The following is a 27,234-nucleotide window of genomic DNA, read 5'->3' as shown; positions in this document are numbered from 1 at the left end:
TTCCCCTTTGCCCACAACAATGACAGTCATGTTCTTTGCTTACACCAGTTCCTATTTGTGGTATGATGACACTGCTGTTCTACCTCTTCTCATTCTGACCGTATTACCAACAGACATAATTTCCCTCACCATTACCACAACAAACGACACGTGGATCAGTCCATTCATCATCCCCTACCTCAGTCCTCACAACCTATCATAAAGCAACTTCCTCTGAAACTGGTTTTGCTCAACACACATTCACTCAAAAACAAAGGCTCTTTATGAATGAATTTATAACTGACAGTAACCTTGATTACCTCTGCCTCATTGAAACCTGGCATAAGCCCCTGGACTATCTCTCACTAAACCAGACCACAATCTACGGGATTCACATACATTGATAAACCTTGACTTGAGGAGCAGGGAGGTGGTGTTGCTGCTGTTTACAGGAAGGTTATTAAAACAACCACCATTTCTTTTCCTGCTGCTCATTCTTTCGAAAATCTTGCCTTCAAACTCTCTGGTCCCACTCCCTTGGTCACTGCTGTTATCTACTACCCCCCCCCCCAAGCCGTACCCCTCCTTTCTCTCTGACTTCTCTGATTTTCTGACCCAGCTAGGTGCCATCTCACCTTCCGTTCACCTCCTGGGTGATTTTAACATTCACATTGATGACTCTGACTGTAAATCTGCCATAGAATTCCTGGACCTGCTACAATGCTTCAACTTCACACAACATATCAACTTCCCCACTGTTATGTATTGGGCAAATTCCCCTGGCTGAATGCTGCTGGAGGGCGACTGTTATTTTTATGTGGTTCTTTGTGTTGTATTTTTATTCCAGTCATCCATTAAAATATACACTGCAGCACATTAAATATCGCCTCGCTCCCATTATTATATTGATGTTACATGAGGGCAATATAGTAACGTCAGTACTTTCACATAGTGAATGTAATACCCACTCACAGCCATGGTCACATCCTGGATTTGGTCTGCTCCATTGGTCTCACAATACATTCAACTATCCAGCCTCAACCTCAATATCTCTGACCACCTGGCAATCACCATGGACATTGACATCCCTATGCTCATCCCAAAATTACAACACATAATATCCTTCAGAAATCCTCAGCTCTTTCTGCCTCTTTTGTCAGTAAAATGTCTGCCTCCCCTCACCCATGGCCTGATAATCCCTCCAAGCTTGTCAATTATTATAATGACACACTCTCTTCCTGTCTTGATCAGCTGGCTCCCATTAAAATGAGTCGCATAGTCTCATTCGCACATTCAGCTTCCTGGTATACGCCTGAACTCCATCAAATGAAATCCCGTAAGAACCAGCTCAACAGACTTTGCAAGAAAACCGGTTTAACAGTGCGTCTCCAGGCCTACAAAGACTACCTTCCACAATACAAAGACACTCTCATCACAGCCTGGTCCACCTACTACTCACACATCATACACTCTAGCTGCACCAACCCCAAGGCTCTTTTCCACACTAAACAAACTTGTCAAACCTGGTGAAAATACCTCCAGTTTCCTCATAGTAAACAAGTGCAACGTTTTCCTTTCATTTTTTCCAGTATAAAATTGACACTATCTGCAGTAACCATCTCTGATTAAGTCTCCCATACACTTAAACCAGCTGCTGTCACCCCCAACCTAAAAAAAAAAAACACAAAAAAAAACAAACAAAAAAACCCTGCACTCAACCCTGATATCATGAGCAATTTCTGGCCTATTTCCAATCTCCCATTTCTGTCAAAAATACTGGAATGTGTTGTCGCCTCCCAACTCAAAGCTCACCTCATCCTCATCTCCAGTGACCTGTTTGAATCATTTCAATCTGGTTTCCACTCATAGAACAGAAACAGTCTTCCTCAAAGTCACTAATGACCTCCGCATCTCCTCAGACTCTGGCCACCTCAGCATTCTCATCCTCCTCGACCTCAATGCAGCTTTTGACACCATCAATCACACCATCCCTCTCTCCCACTTTGAGTACCCACCTCAACATTACCGGAACTGCCCTCTCCCGGCTAAAGTCATATAACCCACAAACAGACAACAGTTCATCAGCATCAACAACTGCACCTCCTTCATTGCTCTTCTGTCCCAAGTGTCCCCCAGGGTTTGGTGCTTGGTCCTCTCCTGTTCATTCTTTACATGCTCCCCCTTGGCAACATCATATGTCATCATGGTCTCCACTTGCATTGCTACGTCGATGACATCCAGCTCTACATCTCCACTAAATCTATCACCACTGCAACTTACTCCAGTCTGACCAACTGCCTCACTGAAATCAAATCTTGGATGCAAGCCAACTTCCTCAAACTAAATTGTGTTAAATCTAACATGATCATCATCAGTCCCTTATCTCTTACCAAATCCATTCATAACTTCTGCCTTACCATCGAAAACTTCATTGTCTCCCTTCCCACGCATCCGCAACCTCAGAATAATTTCCGACAGCAACCTCTCATTTGAACAGAACGTCAATCAAGTCACCAGAGGTGCCTTTTTCCACCTAAAAAACATCTCATGTCTGTCCATCGCTCTCCTTCTCTGCTGCTAAAACCTTGATTCATGCTTTCATCACATCATAATTTCATATGCTCTTTAATACCCAAACATGTGCCAATAGCTTATCAAAATCCCATCAAAGAGAACACCTGCACTTAATATTTTTCGGCTTCAAGCACTGGCGTCAATGCTTCTTGAATATTTAGTCTGTGTTATCATTAATTTGATTGTTCATGATAATATTGATATGAAAATCAATGCTGATTCCATGTTGCATAAGTTCCTGCTCTGTTGCCTTTCCATCCATATTCTTTTTTAACAAATGATGCGGTTGCCAGTCTGTTTGATTTAAATTAGCCAATATTTATTTGATCATAGTTGATGAACTTGAGTAGAAAATGTCACTTATAACATTACGTCAAGTTTGGGTTGCTGTTCTGCTTTCATTTTTTCCTTTTTGGTGTAACCTGGCCCAAAAAGGTTAAAATCCACTGCCCTAAGAAGTTTTGTTGATAAAAAGTCTAATTTTGCTCTTGTCTACCATCACGTTGGAGCTCAGTTGTGAAACATGGTAGCTGGTTTCTACTACGGAAGACTGAAAATAGAGATGCTTGTGGTAATAATTAAAGACAAACAGAGGGACAAGGGGGATTTCAGCAAAGACCAACACCAAATCTGTATTTTCTTACTCTTTAATCCTTTAGTCGGATCCTTGGAATAGCCACGTATGGAAAGGAGTTAATGGAACACCGACCAAGAAAAGAGCCATTGGATTCAAGAAACTTGCCAAGTGAGTGCGTAAACAAAAAGAAAAATAGGATGAAAATTTTGGACTTAAAAAGGTGGGGAGTCTCAAGAGTCATAGACATTCATATAATACCTGCAATTACTCTCTTGGGAGTAAAGTTTGGGCTTACAGGTGGCAAAAATTTGCGTAATGTCAGTGATAATGTAATTGGGCCAAATAAGGGAGCAGTTTCCAGTGAGAAATTAGAAGCAGGGGAAGGAAGCTGATGTAGTTGGAGGTGCAATTCATCTCATCAGCCCCCCGGGAAGCAATCAGAGGAACTTTGCAAGCTTGTTGTTACTGTGTGTGTGTATGTGTTTGTGTGTGTGTGTGTGTGTGTGAGAGAGAGAGAGAGAGTGTGCATGCTGCGGTATTAATGTAATTGCTTTGAGGATATGACAAGGTAGGTAATAACAATTGCCATCTGTCTGCACCTTTGATAATGTGCACTGTCTGCTGACAGTGCACCACATCCATGGCAGGGCTCACTACCTCCAGCAGGCGAGGATGTTATCTTTTTTAGTATCTCGGTATGAGGGAGACTTGCGGTCATGACAGCAGATTTTTGTCACTGAATCACTGGTTTTTGATTTAACTCAAAGTGCTTTTCTCTCTCTCCCTCTCTCTCTCTCTCACTTTCTATCTCTCTCTCTCTCATACCCTTTCTTGTTTGATCTATCTTTCCTGATCTCTTGTCCTCTCTCGCTGTCTTTTCCCCTTATCTCAAGGGCTGTGAAATTCTCCGCGAAGTTAATGGGCCAAGCCATGGCCAAGAGGGTGAAAGCCACCATCCTGTTCGCCACAGAGACGGGCAAATCACAAGACTATGCCAAAACGCTCTGTGAAATCTTCAAGCACGCCTTTGACGCAAAGGTACCCCTGCCCTTTACCTCATCTCACCCCACAGTCGAACACAGGTTTTATCCGTCCCCTTCCCTTGCTCAACTGCTGGCCAGACCAAGTGCATGCCAGAAGAGTCTTGCAACCGCGGGGGCAGAGGAAAACAGTGTCACATCCTCTTTCCCTTGTTTGTAGGAAAGCACCGCAGGTTGGGAGGGCAGATTTACCCATTAAAGCATTGAGTTATAGTTTAGGATTCATAAATGCCGCCGGCTAAGTGAATGTATTTAAGGGAAAAAAGAACAAAACAAAACACAAAAAAAACAGAAGTGAAAAAGCAGGTGTTGTGACTCCTCAGTCATCTCAGGTTTTGCCCAAGGGTGCAAGTCCCCTTCTCTCTTGATGTGATCAATCATACAAGAAGGGCACGCTATGCAGACAAGCATATCTGTGCGTGTGTGTGTGTGTGTGTGTGTGTGTGTGGATGGATTGTGGGGCTAAACTGAAAGCTTGGAGCACATCATTCTTGTCACAGTGCCAATGCCTGCCGTTCTCTTCATACCTCTGGTTATGTGCAAGTGTGTGAACCACAGCCATAAAGAGTCAGCACTGGGCCCCAATGCATGATGGTCAAAGGGCCCCGGCCTGCCCATCACAATCAGACATAATGTAACGTCATGTCAGTAGTGGATGAAATAATGAAAGCACGCAGCTTTAAAATGACCCAGCAACAGTGGAATGCACTGCACAGTTGACGTATGAATGAAATGATGACTAGGAAAACAGACTGCCGTGCTATAGAGGAGGAGTCATAATAGCGAGGCCAAGATAGTGATAGACTAGCCTACTTAAGAAAATCTGGTGTCGGAGCGCCGTAACAGATGAAAACATAATCGGTGACAGCGTACCTGCACATGGACAACATTATTCATGTCTACACAAAGGCCTTATAAACACAAAACACAAGTGTATAGGTTGATTATTAGTCGAATTAATAATGAATAATTCTACTTGCATCATATGTGCACTCGCCGGGCTTTTCACTTTGTGAAGTCTTGGCACTTCACCAGCTAGCTAACTCTTCTGTGTGGGTTTTGCTACGCAGTAGTACGCATGTCCATAATTACACACACTTTGCGCACCCCCCCCCTTTTTTTCTCCCCAATTGTACCTGGCCAATTACCCCACTCTTTCGAGCCGTCCCGGTCACTGCTCCACCCCCTCTTCTGATCCGTGGAGAGCTGCATGCCTCCTCTGATACATGTGGAGTCGCCAGCCGCTTCTTTTCGCCTGATGGTGAGGAGTTTCACCAGGGGGATGTAGCACATGGGAGGATCATGCTATTCCCCCCAGTTCCCCCTCCCCCCTGAACAGGCGCCCCGACCGACCAGAGGAGGTTCTAGTGCAGCGACCAGGACACATACCCACATCTGGCTTCCCTCCCGCAGACACGGCCAATTGTGTCTGTAGAGACGCCCGACCAATCCCATAGGTAACACGGGGATTCGAACCAAAGATCCCTGTGTTGGTGGGCAACGGAATAGACCGCTACACTACCCGGAGGCCTTCACTTTGCACATTTTTTAACTTACCATATGCCGTAGACTCAGTCCTCGAGATCTTTGATACAATAGCGGTGAGATAAAGAGGGGTCCATGGGTACGGGCCCTAATCTGTTGTGGGCCCCAAGGCAGCTGCATTACCTGCGTGTATGGTAGTTTCACCTCTGGTGTGAATCACATGTGGTGCAAGCCCGCTGTGACACACAGACAAACAGCGCCAAGCGGCTCATATCGGGGTTGTTAAATGTATTAGAAACACCTCGTCAACTGGCTCGAGGCAAAGACATATTACTACTGTCTCTTCTGCCAGTGGCCACAGGCAGAGGGACCTGTCATTTCACATACCCCTGTCATTTGTAATGGGAAGGAGAGTTGTGTGTGTGTGTGTGTGTGTGTGTGTGTATGAGAGACAATAAATCTGCCTACTGACTGGATTCCTACACATTCCTTGAAAAACTGGAAATAAACAGACTAGTTTTCCAATCATGGTAAACACCTGGAAAATTACTAAACTGATCAGATTTTTTGGAAATATTATTGAGGCTGTGGAAAATTGTCAAGTTAGTTTATAAAATTGTATTATTACCAGCTGAGGTGGCATAATTTTAGTGTAATGTTTAGCCGAGAATTGCATATTTCTAGTCATGTTTTGGCTGCCGCAGTTTCACAGTAGCACGTGACATTTGGGGGTATTGTCAGCAGCCAGATGAAGGTTATATGGTCCATTGAGGTTTCCCTATAGTTAATACTGAACAGTATGACCTTCTGTGGGCAATGGCTGTCATGTACACCACCGTTCAAAAGTTTGGGATCACCCAAACAATTTCGTGTTTTCCATGAAAAGTCACACTTATTCACCACCATATGTTGTGAAATGAATAGAAAATAGAGTCAAGACATTGACAAGGTTAGAAATAATGATTTGTATTTGAAATAAGATTTTTTTTACATCAAACTTTGCTTTCGTCAAAGAATCCTCCATTTGCAGCAATTACAGCATTGCAGACCTTTGGCATTCTAGCTGTTAATTTGTTGAGGTAATCTGGAGAAATTGCACCCCACGCTTCCAGAAGCAGCTCCCACAAGTTGGATTGGTTGGATGGGCACTTCTTTGAGCAGATTGAGTTTCTGGAGCATCACATTTGTGGGGTCAATTAAACGCTCAAAATGGCCAGAAAAAGAGAACTTTCATCTGAAACTCGACAGTCTATTCTTGTTCTTAGAAATGAAGGCTATTCCATGCGAGAAATTGCTAAGAAATTGAAGATTTCCTACACCGGTGTGTACTACTCCCTTCAGAGGACAGCACAAACAGGCTCTAACAGGTACTATTTAATGAAGATGCCAGTTGGGGACCTGTGAGGCGTCTGTTTCTCATACTAGAGACTCTAATGTACTTATCTTCTTGCTCAGTTGTGCAACGCGGCCTCCCACTTCTTTTTCTACTCTGGTTAGAGCCTGTTTGTGAAGCACTGGGTGGAGCAGTGGAGCAAATGGAGGATTCTTTGACGAAAGCAAAGTTTGATGTAAAAAAAATCTTATTTCAAATACAAATCATTATTTCTAACCTTGTCAATGTCTTGACTCTATTTTCTATTCATTTCACAACATATGGTGGTGAATAAGTGTGACTTTTCATGGAAAACACAAAATTGTTTGGGTGATCCCAAACTTTTGAACGGTAGTGTACATCCCATCAAATGTCATAGAAAATGTCATAGAAAAGAATCTCATGAAAAGAGTAGGAAACCGGGCATGCATACTGTTGTGTGTGCATCACTGCAGGGCTATACGGTACTTATTAAATGGAATAAAAGGTGCCCCCTGAATCTTTTTTCTTTTTAAACTTTGTTTTCTCTCTTGTTCAGGTGATGTCCATGGACGAATACGACGTCGTCCACCTAGAGCATGAGACACTGGTGTTGGTGGTGACCAGCACATTTGGCAATGGAGACCCACCTGAAAATGGGGAGGTATGGGTATTACCAGCAAATAAAACTCATTCAGAATTTAGCCATTGTTCCTAGTTCATCAATGTAGCAATGTAAACATGCAACATGTAGAGAGGTTGATCGCAAAAAACTCTTCCTGATTTGTTGTAGAAATTTGGAGCCGCCTTGATGGAGATGCGTCACCCAACGTCAAACACAGAGGACAGGAAGTGAGTTTAGCCCACTGTAACCCTTGAACCCTGGACATAGGTGTATTTGGGCATACACATATTGTTTAAATTACATTAGATCAGATTAGATTATTTTAGAATAAACTAGGGCAGTTGAATCATTACAGCAGTAGATTAAAGGACGGAACTGAGACTCAAAATGTTTGAATCTAAATGTTAATTGAAATAGTACAACAGGTGTGTAAAGGGCAGGTTAAGTAAAGAGCTTATGAAGATATGTACAGCATATTTTCAGTATACTATTAATGCATGGTGGGGAAAGGCTGGTGGCCAACATCCAAAACACTAGAACAAGCACAACATGTTAAGGAAGATGTGTGGATGGACAATATCATAAAGACACATAAAAGTGCAGTGTTTATTCCAAATGCCACCAGACAGGCAACAGACGGCCGGTTTTCACTTACTAAGCCAAACACTAATTTTCTGAAGCGTACAGTAGAATACAGATCAATGAAAGCATGGAATTTGTTACCACTGCCAATGACTAAATTGACACAGAAATCGATATTTAAAAAGCATATAAAGACACACCATGGAATAGTATATTTGAAGGATGCAAAATACACAGTCATATGTAGACATATTACACACACACACACACACATATACACAAACACACACGCACACACACATACAGGACAGGGTAAGGTGTGTTTCGAACTGAATTCTATAGCCTGGATGGTCTCAACAGTTTGTACATTGGAATTATTTATGTATGTCTCTTTGCTGTTGGATGATGACTTATGTGTACTGTAAAGTTTAATGTAGGTTTTTGCTATTTTTTGTTTGTTTTCTTTTGTTTTTCTCTGTCTTGTTTTAAATGTATTGTTTTTATGTGGACCCCAGTAAGACTAGTGGTGCTTTAGGGCACAGCTAATGGGGATCCTGATAAATAAACAAATGGAAGGAGTAAAACCACCCACCATTGCGGCACGGTGGCGCAGTGGTTAGCGCTGTCGCCTCACAGCAAGAAGGTCCTGGGTTTGAACCCCGGGATTGTCCAACCTTGAGGGTCATACCAGGTCGTCCTTTGAGGGGAGTTTGCATGTTCTCCCCGTGTCTGCGGTGGGTTTTCTCCTGGTGCTCCAGTTTCCCCCACCATCAAAAAAAACAAAACCGTGCATGTTAGGGTTAATACTCTTGTCTGTACCTGTGACCGAGGCATGGCAAGACAAACTGGAGTTGGTCCCCGGGTGCTGCATGGCGGCTGCCCACTGCTCCTAGCTACACAGCTAGGATGGGTTAAATGCAGAGAAAGAATTTCCCCATGGTGATTAATAGAGTAGTAAAAAAAAAATTACACCAATTAACATCTAAACACACAAATTCAGTTTAATCATATCAGTTCAGTTCTTGAACCGAGCATCTCTGTCTCTTTGATTTTGGCTCTTTCCCAGGAGCTACAAGGTCCGGTTCAACAGCGTTTCCTCCTACTCTGACACCCGCAAGTCCTCCAGCGATGAGCCAGAGACTAGGGTCAACTTTGAGAGCACAGGACCACTCGCCAACGTTAGGTAAACGAAATCAGAGGTCGTAAAGCAAAGGCTCGGTGGTCGCGCCACTCTTAGCAGTCTAGTGATGAATGCAATTTAAAAAAAAAATAGACTTGTTATATGTCAGCTGGTTGATTTAATGAAGCTTTTAGTGCAAGCTCCTCTTCTTTGGCTCAGTCCATGATAAAGTACTGTGTAGATGCTATTTTCTCTCAAGAACATTTGGGTCTCTCTCTGTTTTTTTTCCTGCTCACCTGGTTGATCGTGGCCAGCCGGTTCCCCAAGTTTACCCTCCTCGTTTAGATTATCAGGACTATGGACATGGACAAACGTTTGATAAAATTTTCACTTTTTCTTTATCCTCAACAAATTGGCAAATTTCACCGACCTTAAATCTAGATGATGTTTCGACCAAGTCTCCTCTATGCAAGTTATATCCGATGTTATTTCTAACTCATCAATACTTATCTTACATTTTATTATCAACAAAGACTCCTGGCTTTCCACTGTAGTATAGAAGGACCACCGTGATGCTGGTCATCATATGGTGACCGGCCATCCATCGGACATAACAGCTCACGTGTCAGTTATTCCTAAATATTCTGTTGCTGCATCTCCTGCTGTTTAAAGCCAGTAACTTCTAGGCTTGCTGGAGAGTCACGTTGGTGACTTTACAATGAAGGCAACGAAACTGAGTTTATCAACCATGATTGAATCATGTGAGACCGCACATTTAGATAAACGTCAATGGGGGGCGTCCGGGTAGCATAGTGGTCTATTCCGTTGCCTACTAACACGGTGATCGGCGATTCGAATTCCCGTGTTACCTCCGGCTTGGTCGGGCATCCCTACAGACACAATTGGCCATGTCTGCGGGTGAGAAGCCGGATGTGGGTATGTGTCCTGGTCGCTGCAGTAGTGCCTCCTCTGGTCGGTCGGGGTCCCTGTTTGGGGGAGGGGGATGGGGGGAATAGCGTGATCCTCCCACATGCTATGCCCCCCTGGCAAAACTCCTCACTGTCAGGTGTAAAGAAGCAGCTGGCGACTCCACATGTATCAGAGGAGACATGTGGTAGTCTGCAGCCCTCCCCGGATTGACAGAGGGGGTAGACTGGGACGGCTTGGAAGAGTGGGGTAATTGACCGGATACAATTGGGAAGAGAGAAAAAAAAAAGGGGGGGGTCCAAAAAAAAACAACAAAAAATAACAAAACACCAATGGGTTCTGTGCCTTTAGTAAGATAGGGAATTCTGACATGCTGTCAGTCTTTCTTTCTAAGCTTGTCTTCATTCCCCTCAGCTGAACTCTGTCCAACACATTTACTGTTGCTATAGCATGTCTTGTTATCCTGTACACTTGGTACATATTGCTTTTCCTTTACAAGGCCTGCAACACGGCTAATTTGATAGCATCCATAACATCTCAATAGAGGTGTAACGGACTCACACCCCTCAAATCAAAAGGGAACTGTGAACATGAACTCTAATATTAACATTTTATTTACCTCATTTTAAATAGTTTCTCATACTGAGTTAGATTAATTGCAGCAGCCAACAGCCGTCCTTTCCGTATGAATCTGGCATATCTATTTTTAATAGTTTAATTGGGCTGATATTATCTTGCCCATCGTGCTCTCCAAACAGAATCATTACTTTCCATTCCTTTTCTTATTCTTCATTTTAATTCTCTTCACTTTGAACCCATAAATCATTGCCATCGGTTTATTTTTGTAAAAATAAATAACCCTTCCATTTAATTTCCATTTTAGCCAACATAGGGATCCTCTCATCAGCGATTCAACGCACATGAGGTCACAGCAAGTGTTTGAGCAACCCCTGAGCTCAGCTTCAATCAGGAAGACCTTTTCTCCTGACTACTTCTCCCCCATTGACCAGCTGCCGCTTGTTTTCCAATCATTGTTCACCCCACCCTGTCACATGATCTTTCAATCAGCCAATGGTGTCCCTTCCTCCGTCTCTTTAAACCTACCAATCAAATTGCCCATCCTTGCTGAGATTTCACTCTACCAGCATCATCCGTGGGCTACATTTTTAGCCTTTTACCACCAATATTTCTGACAGGGGGAACCCTAAAGTTTTGGCTTTCCACTCAGTATGTGGGTAATTATTGCAGCTTGAGTTGTTTCTCAACTGACTAACCGTGACATAGCATAACTATATTCAAATAAAGATATCATGGGCGTCTGGGTAGCGTAGCAGTCTATTCTGTTGCCTATCAACACGGGGATTGGCAGTTCGAATTCCTGCGTTACCTCCGGCTTGGTCGGGCATCCCTACAGACACAATTGGCCATGTCTGCGGGTGGGAAGCTGGATGTGGGTATGTATCCTCGTCACTGCACTAGCGCCTCCTCTGATCGGTCGGGGCATCTGTTCGGATGGGGAGGGGAAACTGGGGGGAATAGCGTGATCCTGCTACGTGCTACGTCCCCCTGGCGAAACTCCTAACTGTCAGGTGAAGCGGCTGGTGTCTCCACATGTATCGGAGGAGGCATGTGGTAGTCTGCAGTCCTCCCCGGATCGGCAGAAGGGGTGGAGCAGCGACCGGGTGGGCTTAGAAGAGTGGGGTAATTGGCCAGATACAACAGGGGAGAAAAATGGGGGGTGGGGGGGGTGGGGGATAAAGAAATAAAAATAAATAAATCACAGTATAGAGTAACAGATATTACATTGTGTCTTGTTGCATGATAACTGTTATACTTTCTACTGTACAGGTATCTCAGTTTTAACAATGACACGTGGCTCAGCCAAGAATTTGCTGATAAAGGATTTATCATGTGTGTTTCTCGAGCCTTTTAGCACAATGGTATTCTGCCTAACTGTCTGATCCAATCTGAATTTTAATTACTGGCAACAGCAGACTGTTCTACAGAAAACCACTCAAAAATGATGAGTACTTTCAAATCCAGCTGCTGCCATTAGTAGCTGGAAATCCCCATTTGAGCAAGTTTCCCTGTATGATGGTGGACTGTGTTTCTGGATGAGGACGCAGGACTTCCCCTGCTCACACATAAACCTGATTTGAGATGACTGGCTTCCATATTAGCTCTTTTGGAGAGATCTTTTCCGTGTTTATGCCCTTTCTCACATAACCCACATGTTCCTAAACATACGTTTTTCTAAACAGTTTCAAGCTTTTTTTGGAAAAAAGGGGGAAGTGCATGTTTATAGGGTTTGCCTCATGTGGACCCGCAGGTGGAGGTGTGTGTGTGTTTGGGTTCTGGTCTGGCAGCACTTTGGCATGATTTCTGAGAAACATTCTCACCCTTCTCTCTGAGTGTGTATGTGCGCGCGCGCATATTGCACACACATTCCTTGTCTCTCCATGCATTTCCTTCTTTCCTATACTCTCTCTTCCTTCTCACTCACTCGCTCTCTTTTCCCACTTTCATCTCATAAACTTCTTCTCTACAGGTTCTCAGTGTTTGGCCTTGGCTCCAGGGCCTACCCACACTTCTGCGCCTTTGCCCACGCCGTGGACACGCTCTTCGAGGAGCTCGGGGGGGAGCGCATCCTACGCATGGGTGAGGGAGATGAGCTGTGTGGCCAGGAGGAGTCCTTCAGAACCTGGGCCAAGAAGGTTTTTAAGGTCGGTTCCGTCCTCTGAAGGGCTCAGCTTTACTTAATTAAACCGGCTACAGTGCCGGGGCTTAATTGTGTGTTCCTGTGCATATTTTAGCACTACACAAGTGGATTTAGCTAAGGGTAAACAAATTTAGCTTAAATAGAATTTCAATTGGTCTCCTAATTTTTTGTTTGACACAAATCTTTGGAATGTAAATGCATGGTAAGTAGCATGAAATCAGTGTATAAAGATGTTTTTTTAGTGAAAAAAAACCCCTGGATTTGTTGTTTTCTGAATAATAGATGAGTTTATGCTATGGTTTGTCTCACCACGATCCCTCACTGGCGGTTGGATTTTACATGTCTCTAATTGTCACATCTCTGGTGAAACACTGAATGCAAAGATATGAGTTTCCCAGGCACGCTGGATAAATCCTTTAGGTTAGTAGGATTTTATTGCCAGTTGCTGTACAGACTGGAGTATAATGATATCCCTTAGTCAAAAATCAAAACAATTGGGCATCCAGGTAGCTCGGCGGTCTATTCTGTTGCCTACCAACACGGGGATTGCTGGTTCGAATCCCCATGTTGCCTCCGGCTTGGTTGGGCGTCCCCACAGACACTTGTCGGTGTCTGTGGGTGGGAAGCCGTATGTGGGTATGTGTCTTGCTTGCTGCACTAGTGCCTCCTCTGGTCGGTTGGGGGGGGGCTTTTCGGGGGGTAGGGGGAACTGGGGGAACAGCGTGATCCTCCCATGCGCTACGTCCCCCTGGCGAAACTCCTCAATGTCAGGTGGAAAGAAGTGGCTGGCGACTCCATATGTATCGGAGGAGGCATGTGGTAGTCTGCAGCCCTCCCCGGATTGGCAGAGGGGGTGGAGCAGCGGCCAGGACGGCTCAGAGAGCGGGGTGAGTAGCCAGCTACAATTGGGGGGGGGGGGGGGGAATAAATCCTCTCCCAGTTGTATTTGTCATTCTTCAAGCAGAATCCCAGCCTCTAGGCGTGAAGCGTGATGGCAGCTGATCTCATCCACTGTGTTTTTGCATGTCCAGGCTGCGTGTGACGTGTTCTGTGTTGGCGATGACGTGAACATTGAGAAGGCCAACGACTCGCTGATCAGCAATGACCGCAGCTGGAAGAAGAGCAAGTTCCGCCTGACTTACACGGCAGAGGCGCCGGCCCTCACAGACGGTACGGGTCGGTCATGCTGAAACCCATATTCACGTGTGCAGAATTGACTTATTCCCCCTCCACACTCACAGTCTGCCTTATCCTAAGTGATAAGGCAGACTGTGAGTGTTATTTATAAGCCTTTTCTTATGTTTTTCTTTTATTTATAGGCCTTTTCTTATTTTTTTCTCACATTTAACTTGCGCTCATGTAAAGTTTGTTGCATAAGGTTTTGATTCAATCAAGCAACACCTACAAGAAGGGGTCCAGACTTCCTTATAACTCAAATGAGTTTGTGATCAGAACATGAAGTGGATAAAGTGATGCAAGTGAGAAGTAACATTTTCCCAGCAGAGGTTTAGAAATGTTGGGGGAATGTCAAGTGTTTGGTGTCATTGTGTAGTAATCAATTAAAATCCCTTTTCGCCAACAGCATTACACAGCATTCATAAGAAGAAAGTGTATGGAGCGCAGATGCTGGAATCTCAAAACCTGCAAAGTCCCAAATCCAAGTAAATTTATTTTATGTCGTTTTTTCCTTATCTGTTTTTGGCATATGATAAATATTATTTTGTAGAACTGTCTATTCGTTCAGATATTATGGAATGGTATTTTGTTAATCAAAGCTCCTCTCATATCAGAGACTTTAATAGTAATCATTACAGTGATTTATGAAATGGGTTTGGCACCGACCGAGAACCACACAGTGTCATTTCCCGGTTCTCTGATCTTTTTCCCAGTCGCTCCACCATATTTGTGAGGCTGCACACAAATAATCATGACAGCCTGAGATACCATCCCGGGGACCACCTGGGCATCTTCACTGGCAACCACGAGGACCTGGTGACAGCTCTCATAGACAAACTTGAAGATGCACCGCCTGTTAATCAGATCATCAGGGTGGAGTTCTTGGAGGAGAGGAACACTGCTTTAGGTGGGTGGTTCTCTTTATCGGTGTCACGTTAGCATTGTCTGTCTGGAGATCCTTTTGTTGTATGTCTGTGCTTATACATATAATTACTGCTAGAGAGTTCAAGTACGTGTAGTACGGATAGACGAACTGTTTGAACGTGGGACTGGATAGTGAAAGGAAATGCATCTGTAAAGACATATCAGGGCCATCTTTTATGTCATTTTTTGCCTTGTCTTTTTTTTTCTGGGGATTTTTTCTCCGGCCAATTACCCCACTCTTCCGAGCCGTCCTGGTCACTGCTCCACCCCCTCTGCTGATCCGGGGGGGGGCTGCAGACTACCACATACCTCCTCCGATACATGTGGAGTCACCAGCCGCTTCTTTTCACCTGACAGTGAGGTGTTTCACCGGGAGGACGTAGCGCATGGGAAGATCACGCTATTCCCCCCAGTTCCCCCTCCCCCCTGAACAGGTGCCCCAACCCAACCAGAGGAGGTGCTAGTGCAGTGATCAGGACACATACCCACATCCAGCTTCCCACCCGCAGACATGGCCAATTGTGTCTGTAGGGATGCCTGACCAAGCCGGAGGTAACGCAGGAATTCGAACTGCCAATCCCCGTGTAGATAGGCAACAGAATAGACTGCTACGCTACCCGGACGCCCCGCCTTCTCTTTATATCCTGTTCAATGCAGGCTTTGATATTTCTTATATGCAAAACTTTTATTACCTGTTTATTATAAATTATTACCATCTCTAGTCAGTAAGATACAGATTTGTGTATGTAGACAAATTCCTGTTATTTATCACATGCTGTACCAAATATTGATATTGGTTTGTTTGGCGATATAGAACAGATCCAGCTCGTTTGTTGTTGAAAATGGCATTTATACTTGGTCAATCTTCTTTCGCTAATTAAAAATTCAAAGCAAAAATCCAACCTCTCCATGTTCTCTGACCTCAACATGTTCTTCTCACTCCAGGCGTTATCAGTAACTGGACAGATGAGACTCGTATCCCCCCCTGCACCATCTTCCAGGCCTTCCAGTACTTTCTTGACATCACCACTCCACCCAGCCCTGTGCTGCTGCAGCAATTTGCTGCCCTGGCAACTAATGAGAAACAGAAGAAAAAACTGGAGATCCTCAGTAAAGTAAATTCAGTTTGCTTGTTAATGTCAGCAACTGTGTTAACAATGACCTTTAGGATTAGTATTTCTTTTGTCTCCTCTTTTATGGTGCTTTTGTTGCAAAGAGCATTACATTGAAGTGTAAGAAAATATATGAGTATAATTTATGAATGCAAAGCTGTTGGCAGATATTTTTCCATAAAACCTTGCATTTTACACACTTTGAAGGGTAACTTTAAAGGTACAATCCACAACTGATAAACATAGCCACTGTCCACCCCACTTCTGACGTTGTTTTGGTTAGACTAATTATGTTCACTATTACTTGTAAACAAGAACGCCAACGCTGTAATTCTTTTCATTCCTTTTTAGGCTTTCGGTTGTCTCCATTACTCGAACAAATTCACATTGTTGACCCGATAGCGAGATATGTCTCCTGGTTCTGTAGAGAACCTAGGTTCTATGAGCTACGGAGTAGTGCTATATTTACATATTGCCCTCTGACCTCGCCTCTGGCGATGCTAGGCTCTGAAATTCACCGCTCATGCGACAGCATCCCCTAAGCCCCGCCCACAACTGCACTTGACATGCGTCACCACATCACTCGTCAGTTCGACCCACCAAAGCCTCCTTCAAGGGACCTCAGCAGGCGAACAGGAAAATATAGCACTACTCCGTAGCTCATAGAACCTAGGTTCTCTACAGAACCAGGAGTTCTATTATCGCTACTCCGTAGTGCTATATTTACATATTGCCCCAACTACGGAGTAGCGGCAGACTAACGCCCCTCGCCTGCCACCCGCGCTGAGGACAATAAGGGGAACAACACCTCACACCCAGTACTCAAATCCCCCCTTTGGCCGGCTAGTATATCGTAGAGGGGAGGCTCACATAAGGGGCGGGAAAAAAGAGAAAAGGGAATGTAACCGTTCCAACTTTCCATATACATATACACATAGGCTATAGCCTATATATAATATTCTTTTTTTTTTTTCATTTTATTTTAAATGAACTATGTACAAACGTCCGCGCTCCCGACAGGAGACACTTGCGTATAGCCGGAGCGCATTACGCATCAGTGCGCCTCGCTGTGCCAAGCACAGCACCGGTCACTGTCATAGCAGACTGGTCAGTTAAGTAATGATTAATGAACGAATGTGGCGAAGACCACATTGCCGTTGACATAATAGACTCCATCGCCACACCAGCATAGAGAGCCACCGAAGCAGCTGTGCCCCTCGTGGAGTGCGCTTTAAACCTGGGTACTTCTCTACCAGCCCCCACATAGGTTTGGGAGAACCCAGAGCAAATCCAATGAGAAAGCCTCTGGCTAGACAGCGCCTCTCCTTTCCTGCCCGTCGCTCCGTAGCAGACAAGGACCTGTTTAGTCTTTCTGAAAGGACCAGTGCGCTCCAGGTAAACCCGTAGCGCACGAACCAGGCAGAGGAGATGGAGCCTCCTCTGGTTTCGGACGAAACGACGGATTCGGGTAGACTATCACCTTTGAACTGTCCGCAGCAAATTCGATGCCCTCCGTGGAGAGCGCGCACAGTTCGCTGACCCTACCCAAAGACACCAGGGCCAGCAGGAGCGCCACTTTGGCCGACAGCCACTTAACGTCAGCCGATTCCAAAGGCTCGAATGGTGCAGAACACAACGCCGACAGAACCAGGGATAAATCCCAAGTGGCCGTGCGGTCGTTCCGAACACCCTGCCTGTTCCTCACCCCCTTGAGGAACGCCACCATACGGGGGTGAGAGAAGACAGTGTCGCCACCCAGCCTAGGCATAAAGGCTGAGATCGCTACCAAGTACCCCTTGATCGATTCGTAGGCTAAATTGTCAGTCGATCTCTTGTATTCCAAGAACCCCGCAACGTGGGCCAAGGATGCAGACAGAGGTTCCACGCCCTCTCCCACGCACCACCAAGCAAAAACTCTCCACTTGGAGTCGTATTGCGCCGATGTGCTCGGAGCGCGCGCGGCTTGTATAGTGGCCACCATGGCCTCATCAAAGCCCTCCTCTCTCAGCCTGGCCCTCTCAGAAGCCAGGCTGCCAGTTGGAACCCCGCTAGAAGGGGCTCCTGTTGGATAATCCCGTCTGCCTGCGTCAGAGCGTCCAGCCACATCGGGAGGAGGAACTGTGGCGCGCGCACCATGGAAACCATGTTCGGAAACCACGGCGCGCCTGGGTTGTTGGGAGCCACCAGGATCGACGATGCGCCCGTGCATCTGATCCGTTCCACCACCGCCGGTATCAGACCCAGAGGGGGAAAAGCATAGAGCAGCTCGCGTGGCCACGGCTCGATGCCCAGCGCATTCACTCCCATAGGCGGGTTGTCGCTCAGGCAGAGCGAATACCATCATGCGCATTTGGCGTTCCTCTTGGACGCAAACAAGTCCACCTGCGCCACTCCGAACCTCGCCCAGATCATCTCCACGATAAGAGGATTGAGGGACCAGTTGTCCCAGCTGGGCCCGCCGCGCGACATGATGTCCGCTGCCTCGTTCTGGCTGCCAGGCACATGAGCTGCCCGAATGGACTGCGCGTTCTGATGCACCCAACTCCACAGGTCGTAGGCTAACGCACGGCACGCAGCCGACCGCGTCCTGCCCTGCCTGTTGATATACGCCACCATAGTGGTACTGTCCGACCTGACCAGAATGTGTCAGTGTCTTAGGAGAGGAGCGAAACGACGCACCGCCAACAGCACTGCCTCCAGCTCCAGCGTGTTGATGTGCGCATTGTGACTCACGGGCTATACTCCTCTGATTGTGCCGTGGCCACAGATCGCACCCCAACCTCCCAGGGATGCGTCCATGAATAGAATCACCTCCTCCGATCTGGGTCCGAGGTAGGCCTGTCAGATAGCATTTGAAATTCGAATGTACATTCGAATTATGGTAATAATATTCGAATTTGAATATGAAAATATGAAATTCGATTTTTTGTAATATATTTTTTTAATATATTTTTTCCCCCTTATTAATATTATTATTATTAATGCACACACGTTTAAATGGAAATAAATGATGGTTTCGTGAAACGTATTTTATGAAAATAAGCATAGCCTACATCCGTAGTAAAACCGGAAATTAAAAAGCTCTTGTCAGTTCCCACGCCGAGCGGGCGGGCTCATAGAACACAGGAAATGGCGGAATCCGAGAAGAACGTTGGCTGTGACCCAAGCGCTAGCACTAGCACTAGCACATCTCCTGCGAGAGTCATTCATACTCCACAACATCTGAGAAGTTACGTATGGAAATTCTTTGGGTTTTGGGCTGTTAATGGGAAAATCGAAGAGAGAACCCGTGACAAAGTTGTTTGGGGACACGTATTGCATGGCTGTACCAGAACTGCAGAATGGTGTAAACCTCAAGAAAGAGATGAACAACTATGAATCTGAAGTCCCGATACCTGCCAACCAAAACCCACTTCTCTGGTGGAAGGCGTGTGGTTCCGGAAAATATCCACACCTCGGGAAGATGGCTCAGAGATACCTCGCCGTGCCAGGGACATCCGTGCGCTCTGAGCGTGTCTTTTCTGATGCGGGAAACATAGTCACCAAAAAAAGGAGCGCTCTCGAGTCTGAACACGTGGACGCTTTGGTTTTTCTCGCAAACCACTATTAGCACAACTTCTTATACTACTACAGTGAGTAGGACTCTTGATTTTATTTTTTTAAGCCCCGTGGGTCATGGATAATTTACTATGCCTATGTTACTCACGGTAAATTCGTTAACACCATCTGGCCTTTTCCTAGTCAGATGTATTTTACTTGTATGTTACTTAGAGTAGGCCCTAGTTAACATCATCTGGCCTTTTCCTATTCAGATTTATTTTATGTTTAGGGGTGCTCAACAACAGTTTTTGGACTAATATGTGCGGACAATGTGCTGGAGTTGTATGTTGTCATAAATATGCTGTTAATAAAAACACGGGCTACAATAGACTTACTCTCTCTGTATTGATTTTTGGGGGTGATATGCAAATTCAAGGTATTCGAATGCCATTCGAACCTCAGTGTGTAATATTCGTTATTCGTTCGAGGCCTATTTTTGGCATTCGTTCACAGCTCTAGTCCGAGGGGAACCCCAACCCTGGATCTGCAGGCCTCTGCCCAGTGATCCAGGTCCAAGCTCACCCCCTCCAGGACCACAAACCTGTGCCGTTGGCGCAGCCGGCAGAACCGGCTCGAATAAGCCAACACTGGAGTCTCCTCATAAAAAGCAGACCCAGAGGCACCACCTGGTGAGCAGAGGACATGATGCCCAGGAGCCGACGCAGTTGACCTACTGTCACCGACCGGCCCGGGGCAAAACTGGCAAGAAGGTCCTCTAACCCCTGCCACCGCTCCTCCGAGACGGAAGCCAGCGTCCTCCCTGAGTCCAACGCTAATCCCAGATAGGTGGTTTCGCATGACGGCCAGGGAGCGCTCTTCTTCCAGTTTACCGTGAGACCCAGGTCTGACAGGTGCGAGACCAGGTGACTCGTGCGTTCCATAGCCAGCCGGTGATCTGGGGCTATCAGAAGCAGATCGTCCAAGTAGTAGGCTATAACGTAACCCTGGGCGAATAGCGGAGTGAGAGCCGCCTTGACGCACATCGAAAAGACCCGTGGGGCCAAACTAGCCGAACGGGAGGACTTTGTACTCGTAACATGTTCCCTGAAACGCGAACCTGAGATATTTCCAGTGGTGACCCACTATCGGGACATGGAAATATGCGTCCTTGAGGTCGACAGATGTGAACCAGGCTCCGCTCGATATCATGGCTAGGAGCTGGGGGACCGTCAGCATGTGGAATGATTCTTTGCGCACCCAAGTATTGAACCATTTCAGATCTAGAATCGGCCGCATGTCCCCCGATTTCTTGGGCACGAGGAAATATCTCGAATAAACCCCTATTTCCTCTGTGCCTCTCTCCACCACCTGTATCGCGTCTTTGGACAGCATCTCCAATATTTCCTGCCGCAACACCTCTGCTTCGGCAGGTGAATGGATCAGCGTCTGACGTATGCCCGTGTAAGGGGGAGGACCCTGCTCGAACCGAATCTCGTGCCTATGCCTGACCGTCCGGAGGATCCACTCTGGTACACCTGGCAGCGCCTGCCAGCGTGTGTAATGGGGAGACAGAGGGCGCGTGACGCGTTGTGTCTGGCTGTCGAGAAATAGGCTGTATCGCTGCCATTCCGGTCCAACCTCCGAGCTCTCCACGGAAGTGTTGAGAGGCTCCCACAGCGGACCGCGTCCCATATGGGGAGTGAATATGTGCAGGATTTTGCCCAACAGAAGGTGGGAGCGTGGAAAAATCAGCATGCGCGCGCCCAGCACCCTCTCCGACAGGCCACAAAAAGCGAGTCATGCGCTCCGGTAACCCTGCTTTACGCACGGGAAAACCCAGCACGTAACTCTGGACGCCTGTCTGATGGGATAAACTAATTTCATTCCCATCTGACAGCTCTTGATTATCCGAGACAGGCATAGATACAGAGTTCAACAACCCATAACCTTGTGTACGGTTTGAAACAGAACTGATCTCAGCGGTATAATTCACATAGCCTACACCCTGTGAAGCTAGTGAACCCGTTGCCATATCTGGAACATCTTCGTTTCTTCTGACTTGCTTGCAGAGTCCGGTGGCATGTGACACAACATTACTCACTACACCATGTGCGTGTGGAAGTATCGACATCACCAACATTATATGACAGACCACCCACCGTAGAATAATCTACAGACGAGGAACACGCAGGATAAAATGCAGAACTGAAATCTTTATTCATCAACATGTTCCCCTCATTGCATGGTAAAACCTTGCCACCAGTGGCCATAAGATCAATACCTGCAATGTTCGAACAGGGGGTGTGGGGGTCTGTCGCGCACTGTCAGTGGCGGCGCGGATCTCCCGAGCTGGCACCCCTGGTCTGGTGCTCGTACTTCCGCTTCACGTCAGGCTGAGGACCACCCGCGCCGCCTCCGCCAGCGTGGTGGGACTGACTGTGAGCCCCAGGGGCTGGCGCGGGGCCAGCCGACTGGCTCTTGTCGTAGTTCTTGCGGCGCTTCGAGGCTCGACCTCAACCCCCCTGCGGCTGGGGCGTCGGAGAGCCTTGAGCGCATGCCAGAGGCTGCGCGGGACCCTTTTCTTTGAAGGTCTTAACCAGCAGCTCCGCGTTGGCCAGGTCGTGACGGATCTTTTCCAGTGCTGGCTCATCCACACCGAAAAGGCCGTCCGTGTTGATGGGGAGCTTGCGGATCATCTTAACGACCCCATCCTCCAAGCGACAGTCCTTCGTCCAGAACTCGCGCCTCAGCAGGACTGAAGAGGACAGAGCCGCACCCAGGTTTACCGCGGCATCACGGAGGAACGTGCCGATGATCCGAGAAGCCCTCCAAGCCTCGTCCAGGCGTGAGGCATCGGTGTCGTCATCCCCCTGGCTCTCACTGTCCACCGCTCGCGCCAGATGACCAGCTGCCAGACCAGCTGTGGAGATGGCCGCTGCGGAGCGGAGGACACTGAACCAGATTTGGCACGCGTGGTCATCCATGGACGCTATGTCTGGCGAGGGATGTTTGATCTTCATCGCCGCCTCCTTGCTCTCTGGTTTGCGTAGCTTACCAGGGTAGAGCCGGGGAAAAAGAAATTTCTCTACAGTGGGGGGCGGCATAGAAGCAGGAGACCAGCCGGCAACCATCAGGTGGCTCTTGGTGTTCACTTTAACAGTGGAGCGCACCTTCTCTGGTTCCAGCCATGTGGCTTTGATGGACTCCGTGATGGGGGGGGAAGGGCGGAATGTGCTTATGGTCTTGCGCACCTCCACCGAGGCAGAGAACGCCTGATCCATTCCGGGCGTCACGGAGGCATGGACTGGGGCAACTCTTGTGGTCCCCGTCGAAGCCAAGGCCCTCTCAAGGAAAAAAGGGAAAAAGTCGTCGAACTTTGCCTCCTCCTCGGACCCTTCCTCAGGGACTTGGTAGGAGCAAGTTCCGCCATCTTGAGTAGCAGCCTGCGGAACCGCCAGCGGGCACATGTGGTCCTGGCTCCCAGGGAGCACAGCAGAAACCAACGAGCCCGGCCGGGGAGGGATCTCGATCACACCGGCACCAACCTGAGTGGAAAAGGCATGTGAAACCCTGCTCGTCCGTCGACTGAGCGGCCATGAAGCGCACACCATGCATGGTGGCGCCTCTAGGCTAGCTGCAGTCTCCCGAACATGAGCCATGCTAGGATGGTCGCTGCAAAAAGGATGGAAATTGCCAGCGTCCGTCTTTCTGTGGCAACAACTGTAAAACTCGGCGAAAAGAACATCGACGTCGACGTTAACACCAGCCATAGTGACGGAGAAAACCGCACTATTGTCAAAATAGAGAAAATAGCTAAGCTAGCTAGCAATGAAGAAAAAACCCGCAACAGAGCTCAGCGCGACACGTCTTCCCTTGAAGGAGGCTCTAGTCGAACTGACGAGTTATGTGGTGACGCATGTCAAGTGCAGTTGTGGGCGGAGCTTAGGGGATGCTGTCGCATGAGCGGTGAATTTCAGAGCCTAGCGTCGCCAGAGGCAAGGTCAGAGGGCAATATGTAAATATAGCACTACGGAGTAGCGATAATAGAACATGTATATTGCTGCCAGTAGAGCACTCTTGTTGTCATAGTATTCCATATAGCCATTGCGGGGTATGCAATTACGGATTGTACCTTTTAAGAATCACATTTTAGGTTTGAAGAAGTTTAAAAATATTGAGGATATGTCTTCCCTGTCTAAAAGCTTATATCATGCACTTTGCACTGATGAAAACACATCCAGCAGGATCGAGCTGGTGCTGCATTAAAGAACCCGATCGCTGTCTCCTGCAGCCATTCCCACTTGCAGTGCCGCCCACAGTTCACCCTCCAATTTTATCAATGTGTGTAAAAGGCTGGCTGAGGCCAGGCACTGACTCACCCACTCTCAGCATGACTGTCTCTTCTTCACGTCAAAAAAGGACTACATGTAAGGGAAAAATTCAGAATAATAATACAGCAGTCATCGTTGCTGGACAGACTTTGCACCCCCCCACTTGCCCTAATTCAAACCTGGCCCAGACCTGTATGACTTTACAGGTTTAGATTAGCAAAGGGTTCCTGCTGTGACAGGTGCTATTGAGCGAGGATGCTGTAACTGGGGTGTTAGGCTCAGCAATAAAATGGACAAGGCTCACTTAATGGGCATTGCATTGCTGACTACCTGCCTTAGGTATGAAAGCAAACATGTTTTCTTCTTTCGGTGCAGCAGTAGCACCCTAATTTCATCCCATCCAAATGTCAGTAGTGACACACAAATCAATTGCTTCCTGTTCTCGAGTTTGAAATGCTGGAAGGTTTCACCACCAAATGTAAACCATCTTTCCATCTCAATACATTCTGTACATGTTTTCTAACCTTAAAATTCAATAATTTTTGGCATTTTACACATGGTAATGCATGTAGAATTCTTAATTTTCAATAAATCTCTCAAGTCACACAGCCATGTACAAGTCTAACTCTTCGTAAACATTATTGGTTCATAATAATGCTTTAAAGGGATGTTTGGTTTCCAGGTTTCCTACTATATGTCCTACTTACATAAACAAAACTCAGGCATACTTTTTTATGCCTGTGCATGTTGAAGGTATGTTGAACCGCGTGCTTCGCTCAAATGCTTGTTGTCTGCTAGGATCTGTAGCTGCTCCTTTCAAAAGGAGGACATGGTTTGAGATGGGACTCAGGCGCAGACGCAAACAAGGCTGAGAAGTAGCAGTTCGAAAATGGAAAAGGCTCGTACTTGGCAATATTGATGAGATTACAAAAATAAGACAGAACAGACAAAAACATGAACAAGAACATGGCAACAGTTGCATGGATAAAAAATTAAGACTAGGCACGTAAACAGCTGTGAGCAGGGCTAGACATGACAAGAGAACCTTGATCTAGACATGACAAAAGAAACATGGCCAAGACATGACAAGAACAACTTGACAATCTGGCAAGGAGACAGGCTTAAATGTGGTGCAGTGGTCAATCCTGATAGGGAACAGGTGAGTGATAATGAGAGGTGGCACAGAAGGCATGAATGTGACAGGTACACATTTTCCAAAGCGGATCAATTATACCTTTTACTTGTTAGACTAGCGTTAACAATTTTTCTAAACCAACATTTTCATAAGTACATGCAAAAACCCAAGAATTAGGCTTTAGTACATATAGGCATCTTCTATTGCAGAAGAAGAGGATGTGCATATTATAGAAAAAAAAAGTTAAAACCAAAATCTTGTCTTTTTTCCCCCTTTTTTCTCCCCAATTGTACCTGGCCAATTACCCCACTCTTTCAAGCCGTCCCGGTCCACCCCCTCTGCCAAGCCGGGGAGGGCTGCAGACTACCACATGCCTCCTCCAATACATGTGGAGTTGCCAGCCACTTCTTTTCACCTGACAGTGAGGAGTTTCACCAGGGGGACGTAGCGCGTGGGAGGGTCACGCTATTCCCCCCTGTTCCCCCCCCCCCAAACAGGCGCCCCAACTGACCAGAGAAAGCGCTAGTGCAGTGACCAGGACACATACCCACATCCGGCTTCCCACCCACAGACACGGCCAATTGTGTCTGTAGGGACGCCCGACCAAGTCGGAGGTAACACAGGGATTCGAATCAGGACCCCCTGTTGGTAGGCAATGGAATAGACCACTACGCTACCCGGACACTAAAAATCTATCTTTTAGGATTTTGCATGTGCTTGTGAAAACGTTGGTTATGAAAAATTGTTAACTCTAGGCTTACCAGTAAAAAGTATTAACAATCGGCATCGAAGAAGGTGTATTTCCCTTCTTTTGAGAGGAGCTGTGTATGTTCCCAGTAAGACATCCAGCAATTGAGCTAAGCTTGACTAAGTGCACCATTCAATGTACTTTCCAACTACATGCGCAGAAATAAAAAAAGTATCTACAAGTTTGTCTATGTAAATAGAACATATATCAAAAACCTCAGAACCGTAGCTGTCCCCTTAACTTCAAATTTAAGAAGTCTGTTGCTTGCATTATAGCATACGTGGAGCAGTTTTCCAGGCCCAGTGCCTTGTTCAAGGGCACTTTAACAGTAACACTGAGTCCTAGGATATCGACGTAGCAGTGTTAGGCACTGCAAATGTATACCCTATCTTTGGTTTTGCACGGTCAGCTTTTATCATTGCGATTTGCAAACAACAGTGTGCAGTTTGTAGGTCGGACTTTCTACCTCTAGGCCAACCTGCTGCTCTTGTCTAAATTCAGATTCTATGGCAATTATTCCAGTTTATGGAGCAATCTAGACAGACCTCCATCAACCAACAGTTTTACAGCCAGACAAATAGATATAAAATCCAACAATCTCTCAGTCAACTTCCTGTTTATCTTCCCTCCCCTGTTCCTACCTGACCTCCATTCAGGGCTTGCAGGAGTACGAGGAGTGGAAATGGTACAACAACCCCACGCTGGTGGAGGTGCTGGAGGAGTTCCCATCTATCCAGATGCCCTCCACCCTGCTGCTCACCCAGTTGCCCCTTCTACAGCCTCGCTACTACTCCATCAGCTCCTCCCCAGATCTTCACCCAGGGGAGATCCACCTCACTGTGGCTGTGGTCTCCTACCGCACCAGAGGTGAGAGCTAGCTCAAACCTATGTGGTCCCTCAGGCTAAGTCTAATGGCCTCCTCAGACTATATAAAATCAGCACAGTAGTGGCCCATGATAAAGACGTAGACCGTTGGGAATGAAAATGAGTGTCAGAGATGATGGTTGGTCCTTTTATTCTGTGGAGTATGACATGTTGTAAGACAACCAATGTGACATCTGGGTGCCTGGATAGAAAGACTGTCATGTCAAAATGTTGTCACCTTTGTTTACCAAATATGACTGCTTTGGTCACAAGTTTGATTACACCTACGACAAGTTTTAGAGCACAGTAATGTTCTCTATTATTCCAGTAGAAAAATTAAAACTTTCCTTCAAAACATGATTTGAAGGAATGTTAACTTTTAAGACCATAGAAGATTCTTTGTACACAAAGGCTTATGTTTGTTT

General features: G+C 46.4%; 1 protein-coding gene across 1 annotated transcript in view; it reads left to right on the top strand.

Annotated features, from left to right (window-relative positions):
• Positions 1 to 27,234, top strand: part of nos1 (nitric oxide synthase 1 (neuronal)) — an 84,399-nt gene that overhangs the window by 36,439 nt on the left and 20,726 nt on the right. Inside the window, 11 exon segments of the mRNA XM_056278613.1 lie at positions 3,213 to 3,298; positions 4,024 to 4,168; positions 7,566 to 7,670; positions 7,800 to 7,858; positions 9,280 to 9,396; positions 12,809 to 12,983; positions 14,011 to 14,159; positions 14,572 to 14,640; positions 14,869 to 15,062; positions 16,025 to 16,194; positions 26,602 to 26,812. Of these exon segments, the coding sequence (XP_056134588.1) occupies positions 3,213 to 3,298; positions 4,024 to 4,168; positions 7,566 to 7,670; positions 7,800 to 7,858; positions 9,280 to 9,396; positions 12,809 to 12,983; positions 14,011 to 14,159; positions 14,572 to 14,640; positions 14,869 to 15,062; positions 16,025 to 16,194; positions 26,602 to 26,812 (1,480 nt within the window).

Source organism: Lampris incognitus, chromosome 1 (assembly GCF_029633865.1).
Source record: "Lampris incognitus isolate fLamInc1 chromosome 1, fLamInc1.hap2, whole genome shotgun sequence".
Lineage (NCBI taxonomy): Eukaryota > Metazoa > Chordata > Actinopteri > Lampriformes > Lampridae > Lampris > Lampris incognitus.
The sequence above is the reverse complement of the archived record's forward strand: the minus strand, read 5'-3'. Positions and strand labels throughout refer to the sequence as shown.